Source organism: Papaver somniferum, chromosome 5, assembly GCF_003573695.1.
Source record: "Papaver somniferum cultivar HN1 chromosome 5, ASM357369v1, whole genome shotgun sequence".
Classification (NCBI taxonomy): domain Eukaryota; kingdom Viridiplantae; phylum Streptophyta; class Magnoliopsida; order Ranunculales; family Papaveraceae; genus Papaver; species Papaver somniferum.
This window is the reverse complement of record NC_039362.1, coordinates 183,843,962-183,851,583: the sequence shown is the minus strand read 5'-3', so window position 1 is coordinate 183,851,583 and position 7,622 is coordinate 183,843,962. Positions and strand designations below refer to the sequence as shown.

The window sequence follows — 7,622 nt, the reverse complement described above, 5'->3', positions numbered from 1 at the left end:
AATTCTTTCGATGGTACATTGGTAGTTACGGTTTCTTAAAAGAAAAAAACAGTAGTAGTTGCAGTTAATTTTTATGCCTCGGAATAGTTAAGCTATAAGAGGTATAGTATGATTGAATTTGTCATTTGGAATCTGGGTTTTGTACAAAACCGGATTTCGATACCCAGCTTATCCTTGGATCATCATGGATTTTTTGTCTGCTCCAGCATTGTTCTGAGTATTTTTTATCTAACACCATCACAACTGATTATTGAAACATACTAGGGTATGATCCGTGCCGTCCGCGCGGGATTTATGATGTTATTACGGTGGAGTATCACTTTCTAGATGTGTTTGTTGGTTCTTCTAAGGAAATAAAAGAGGGTTATTTTTTAAAGTTTGACGTCCTTTGCTACTCATCCTATAAAATAATAGGGATATTTTGACTTTGGGTCCCATAAAATGGTATACCTTTGCATTTGGAGCCTAACTTTGTCCAGCTTTGAGTTTGGGTCCCGATCAAAGGTTGACTATTCTTGACCATCCAACAATCAGTTAAATATGGGTTATTTTAACGAAAATATTACTTTTTATTTATTTACTAACTCTACCAAGTTATCCAAGACAGTGAAATGACTAACGAAAACGTTTTATTTTTGTTAAAATATCTCATATTTAACTGATTGTTGGATGGTCAAGAATAGTCAATCTTTGACCGGGACCCAAACTCAAAGCTGGACAAAGTTAGGCTCCAAATGCAAAGGTATACCATTTTATGGGACCCAAAGTCAAAATGTCCCAAAATAATATTGCTATTCATCATTTAATTTGGAAGAATCCATTGATTTGGTTAGTCTCACACTGTCTAGCCATTTGTATAAAATAAAAATTAATATACAAAAACTCAAACACTAATAAATTTAATCTAGTAATTTTTGGTAATATGTTTTTTAAAGTTCTCTTGTACTTACAGTAAATGAGTGTAATCTGAAAAGCCAACACCACTTTCACAATCAACCTTGATAGGTGTGATGATAAGGATCTGACGACATGGTTAGAATGATATTATCATGACACGATGACATCGTTTCTTCTAAAATATCCAAATAGCGATGAATTCAAAACTATTTTTTTTTGATATACTTCTCATATAATGCTCTGCATTCTTATAAAAAATGAGAGCATTCTGAAATACAAACTTTCTCATCCACAAATTTTAGTTTCAATCGGTAATTTTCAATGATTGATAGTCAAAATGGTAGATGATGATCTTACACATCTAGGAATGTGTTCATTTTTGTTTGGAGCGTAAAACTTTATATGAAGAACATGTCATCAAAAATTAGGTTCAAATTCATTGCCGGTTGGGGTTGATAAATGAAAGTGATGCCAAAATATTAAGATAATGTCATTCTCTCCATGCCATCCGATCCTGCACCATTGTAGAAAAAAAGAATTGTAATATATACTTTAGACTTAAGTATTTGGATACAATTTTTCTTGCCAATAATATTTTTTTTTACAGTGCCCAATGTTTGCTTGTCAATAAAAGACCCTTTCATTTCATTATTTTAAATTTCAGCATTAATTTTTAGATTTACCAATATTGGATTTAAAATGAAAACTTAAATATCAAATAAATGTCCATGTTAATTAATAATACGATCCTTTTTCAGCTTAGTCCCCCCACCTCTATGCTCCCTAGACGTATACTCTCCCATCACCCCGAAGGATAAAGAAATAAATGTCCATGTTAATTAATATTGGATTTAAAATAAACTTAATTGATTTCTTCGAATTATTGACAACTAAAATTCCTTTGGTCAAAATGCAGAAAGATAAAGAAGACAATACAAAAATTACCAAACTCAATAACATTTAAGCATTCATCCAGTGATACAGGTTACCCGTCACATATCAAACGGATGGCCAGAAGAACCAACAACTTCCCACTGATAAAGTTTAAATAGCTCAAACAATTACATAGGCTCCATTTATCCTTTAACAAAAAAGATAAGTATCTAGCAAAATTGGCTTCATAATTCAAAAAACTTGCATAGCATGGAAAAAAGATACAACAAATCAGTATGTATGCGCTATTATACATTTCCACTGCACTCATTTTAAATGCTTAATGTTTCGCCCTCTTATATATGAATTCTTGTAATAAGCACATAGAGTGGGAACCAACGGTAAACTAAACTAAATATCAATTATAATATTAAATTGGATTGTGACTATTACAATGTTAAACTGGTTTGAGGTAAGAGATAGTTTCAAATTGCACCACCTTTTGTTGTTGTTTCGGCTATCTACCATGATTGGCTTCTTACACAGTTCGCTTCTTGGATTCTTCTCTCTTTACACCATTACTAACATAATTACGTTGAACATAATTTCCCTCTCCGTTCTTATACATATCGTTTTTTTTTTTTTTTTTTTTACCAAAAGGTTGTATTAAGAAGTAGAAGAATGTACATAGTTTCTACCAGAGGTAGATGAAAAAAAGAAAGCTATAGATTACGTGAAGATAGAATCCCAGGTATTTAACACAGAACTTGAGAAACTCAAGTGAATACGATGTCCTGTTGCAGCTACCCAAGCTAGGACTGCAGATTTAACTTCGTTAACCAAGTCATCATCTGATTTATAAAGATATTGAGTTTCAAAACGTCTGCAGTTCCTTTCTCTCCAAATCGTACTAACAATTGCTGCCGGAATCAAATCCCAAATATTATTACCAGATCTTGAGAATAAATGGTGATGCCACATATCTGCTAAGATCTTCATAGAACCAGGCAGAACCCACATCCAACCTGTTTTAGGGATCAGGCTAAACCATATCTTGTATGCAATCTTACAATGGAGAAATAAGTGGTCTTGCAACTCAGCACCAATTCCACATAAAGCACAAGAATTATACAAGTTCAAACCTTTGTGTAGAAGTACATCTATGGTATTCAGTTTACCATGAATTAGACTCCACATTAAGATATTGATCTTAGGAGGTATTGCAGACTTCGAAATAAAATGATACGGAAAGTTGTCGACACCGAATTTACTAACCAGTTTTGCATAAAGTGATTTGACTGTAAAGACCCCCGTGGTGTTGAGTCTCCATCTTCTCGTGTCTGGCAATCCATCCCGAGCTGGTGGGTTGTCGCCAATAACAGTTAGAAGTGCAGCGTAATCTTCAACCTATAAAGAATGAAGTACTCTCTTGAAATCAAACTTCCAATTACCGTTCGAAGATACCATGTCTGCTAACTTGACGTTTCTATCTCTTGATAACTTATACAAATTTGGATAAACAGTTGCTAGAGGAAGTTGACCACACCATACATCATTCCAAAAGGAAATTCCTCTACCTGAATGTAAATACAATGTGCAGTTATCGTAGACTAATCTTGCCATTTCAGCAATGCTCCGCCAACAAGAAACACCATAAGATTGAGTTATTTTACCGGGATTCCAAAATGAGAAATCATCCCCATATTTGTCTACTATAATTTTGTACCAAATTTTATTCTTTTCGACACCATACCTCCAACACCATTTAGCCAATAGTGCTTGATTCATTAGCTTAAGATTGCAAACACCAAGACCACCTCTCTCTTTAGTTGCACGGACCATGTCCCAATTAACTAAATGTGATGTCTTTGTACCATCCTTGTATTCCCACAAGAAATTGCGCATCTTCTTTTCTAGGATCTTGATAACTGAAGCAGGGGCCTTAAACAATGAAAAATAATAAGTGGGAAGAGAAGACAAGATACATTTTAAAATAGCAAGTTTACCTCCTCTAGATAAAGGAATCCTTCTCCAAACAGATAATCTAGCATCAAACTTCTCAAAAATTGGATCCCAAATTACTTTCGATCCAGACTTTGCACCAAGAGGCATCCCCAGATACATAAAAGGTAAGCAATCAGTTGAACAACCAAATTCCTCAGCCCAGATACCTAAGTCAGGTACATCCCCCACACCAATGAGTCTAATTTTAGATGTATTTACCTTTAGACCAGCGATGAACTCAAAGCAATGTAAAGCAGAGAATAAGTTAAGTAACTCTTCCTTGTTATTATCCACAAAGAAAATAGTGTCATCTGCATAATGAAGGTGATTGACTATGATGCTTGTAGGGGAAACAGAGAAGCCACTGAATAAACTTTGATTAGCTGCTTTATCCATGAATCTAGAAAAACCTTTCATAGCAATATTAAACAGAAGAGGAGAAACCGGACAACCTTGTCTTACACCTCTAGTACTAGTGAAGTATCCGAATGAAGACCCATTAATAAGAACCGAAAAGGAAGAAGTAGAGTAGCAAAACCTCAACGAATCACACCATTTCTTGCTGGAACTCATTTGTTGTAATACAAATTCGAGATATCTCCAGTTTGTTCTGTCAAAAGTCTTCTCAAGATCAATTTTGCACACAATCCCAGGTTTTCCAGACCTAAGTCTGGAGTCCACCAACTCATTATCAATTAATGTACCATCAATTATTTGCCTACCTTCAATATATGCACATTGCACCGGAGAGATGAGCTTATCCATAACAAGTTTAAGCCTTGTAGCTAGAACTTTTGCTATGATCTTGTAGATGCTTGTAAGAAGACAAATAGGTCGACAATCATTTATAGTCTCAATATGATCTTTTTTTAGGTACAAGAGTAATGAAAGTAGAGTTATGTTTAGAGTTGATAGTACCTGTAGTGCGAAATTCGTTTACCTTACTCATAACATCTTCCTTGATAAAACGCCAACACTTCTGAAAGAAGAGTATAGGAAAACCATCCGGACCCGGAGCTTTATCATTAGCTAAGTCACTGATAGCATGCAAAACTTCTTCTTCAGTAAAATTAGCTTCTAAAATAGAAGCTTCCGTAGAGGTGATAGAATCAAATTCAATCCCCTCTAAATCAGGTCTTATAACTTCTTCTTCAGTAAATAGTGTTTTATAGTACTTCACTATATGATCTTGAAGCCTTCCTCTTTCAGAAACCAATTCACCACCAATGTAAAGTTGTCTGATTCTGTTGTATCTTCTTCTAGCAGATGCATTACTGATGACGAATGATGTGTTCCTATCTCCTTCTTGTAACCATTTAGTATTTGATTTGATTTTCCATGCAGTTTCCTCCATCTTTCAAATCTTCTCAAACTCCACTTTGTTCTGAAGTTGCATAATCCGCTCCTCTTCATTAAGAATATTATCTTCCACAAGTCCATCAAGTGTTTGAATATCAGAGAGAATAGCATTCAGCCTCGTGTTGGTGTGACCAAATACCTCTTTGTTCCAGATTTTTAGCTTCTCTTTAAGTGCTTTTAACTTCAACCATAGAACAGTGCTAGGAGTACCTGCAAAACAAAAAGAAATCCACCAATCTTCTAATAATTGTAAGAATCCATTCTCCAAGAACCACATAACTTCAAACCTAAAAGGACTAGGTCCCCATGATGGGTCGGAAATATCTAAAAGGAGTGGGATGTGATCAGAGGTGGGTCTGGCTAATTGGGTAACAAACGGGAAGTGTTGTTCAAAGGATGGGGAGATAAGAAACCTGTCTAATCTGCACATTACCGTGTTTGCTTGACCATTTGACCAAGTGTATCTTGCTCCCTTTAGGGGCAGGTCAATCAGGTCATGTTCAACTATGAAATGGTTGAACTTCTGCATACTTCTTGTAATCGTCTTGCAATTCTTCTTCTCAGCACACTTGGTTATTGTGTTGAAGTATCCACCAATACACCAAGGAAGATTGATCCAATATCTACAAATATTATCAAGCTCAATCCAAAAATCAGTTCGCTCAACAGGTTTGTTCGACCCATAAACATTCGTGAGAACCCACTGAAAGTTGTCAAACTTGTTTGTACAGAGCATTGAAAGAGTATAATCACCAACGAGTGAGTCAGAAACTTCCACAAAATCACTATCCCAAAGGATTAGCATACCACCCGAGCTCCCTACAGATTGTTGTAAAGTCCAGCCAACATTCTTGTATCCACAAATCTGCTTAATGTCCAAAGATGAACAATGCATCATTTTTGTTTCTTGAAGAATTATAATAGGAGCTTTAATCATATGTATCATCTTATGCATTACTGTCCTTCTACATCTAGAGTTTAGACCTCTAACATTCCAAGTTAGGATCTTAAGACTCATTTGGAACAGTATTTTCCCCTAGAACTGGCTGACCTTCTTGCTCTGGAAGGAGGAGAGTTAATTACTTCAACTGAAATACCCAGCCTATTCAATTCATTTCGTAGCTTAAGTGGTATAACAGGCTGTGACACATAATCCAGACTTATACTCGAAAAATCCTCACCTGAGATGTCCTTTGTAAGGGGTTCAAAACCAGGTGGAAATTCAGGCGTGTTTGTGTCTGAAAATTCAAATGGTTCTGCATCATCAATGTTCACGAAAAATGAGTCTTCCAGACCTGGTAAAGGCAGTGCATACTGACGCTCTTCGTGTACGGATATATTATCTACACCATCAACACAAATAACATTCTGGACAACAAAATCTTCATGGATTTGTTTCTTTGTTGGAAGGATGGGAATTGGTTTGATAACAGGTCCGGAGCTGGAAATCCTTGAAATTAAGAATTTCCTAGTATGATTAGGCATTGTGGGGAAGCTAATACCAAGTTTGATACCAAAATCAAACAACCGGTTAACTTCAGTCCGTATCCAGGCTGGGACAAAGAATTGATTTAACTTCTGGGTATTCTTGGATTGCAGATTAGGGTAATGCGACTTACTTGTATTAGGAATTATCATTGGAGATGTACATGCTAAACTGCAAACTTTAATGGGGGTAGGTAATAGATGGAAGGATGATGGATTAGGATGCAAGCAATGGTAATCGATGATGGATTTGAGCGTTTTAGTTTCCAGGCCTGCATCAGATGATTGTATGGGTGATGTTACAGGCGACGATTGAACAGAAGGGTTTAGAAGATGAGTTGGGTTTATAGGTGCATCACAAGTGTCTGGGATGTATAGTCTGAAAGCTTCCAAACCTGCTGATTGAGACGACACTTCAATTTCCATGTCAGAGGCCACGTCCTCAATTTCCACGTCCTTTTCCACAGCATTGACCAAATCAGATGGAGCTTCTTTCGGGGTGATATCAATTTCTTTAAAGCGGGTTAACAGATTTGGAATGGAAATTTGCTGCCAAACCTGAGTAACAAGCCTATGTTTTGTTTTCTTCTTCTTCGTATTCCGCTTTTTCTTCTTTGAATGCTGCTGAACCGGATGCTTGCCATAATTAACAAATTTATTTGGTATTAATATAGGCGCGTTCTTAGAATAAGTTGACTGCGAGATACTCTCGGACGTGACAACTGCATAATTATTATTCTGAAGATACTTCCTCTTTTTCGCCCTACTTGTTTCCATTAAATCAGGTGTAACGTATATTTCATTGAATGCAGGGTCCGAATTTTTAGGAGGCGTAATGAGAAAACTACAGTCGGCAGAGGTGGACTTCCCTGTAACATGAATGTGGGCTGTGAACATCTTCTTTCCAGAGAAAATATTAATGACCCTAGGGATAAAATTAATTCCATTTTTGTTTCTGATTTTCATACGCATAGCATGAAGATTGGTAATTTTTAAAGTCGCAG

General features: G+C 36.1%; 1 protein-coding gene across 1 annotated transcript; it reads right to left on the bottom strand.

The window, feature by feature from the left end:
- Positions 1-5,131: 5,131 nt before the first annotated feature.
- Positions 5,132-6,088, bottom strand: LOC113280273. The gene has a single exon (XM_026528921.1). It carries the CDS (start codon positions 6,086-6,088, stop codon positions 5,132-5,134), a length of 957 nt encoding a protein of 318 aa, XP_026384706.1.
- Positions 6,089-7,622: the final 1,534 nt, after the last annotated feature.

Bases quoted from the DNA above. Each gene is read 5' to 3' on its own strand.
- LOC113280273 (XM_026528921.1), bottom strand. From the start codon at position 6,088: ATGCATAAGATGATACATATGATTAAAGCTCCTATTATAATTCTTCAA.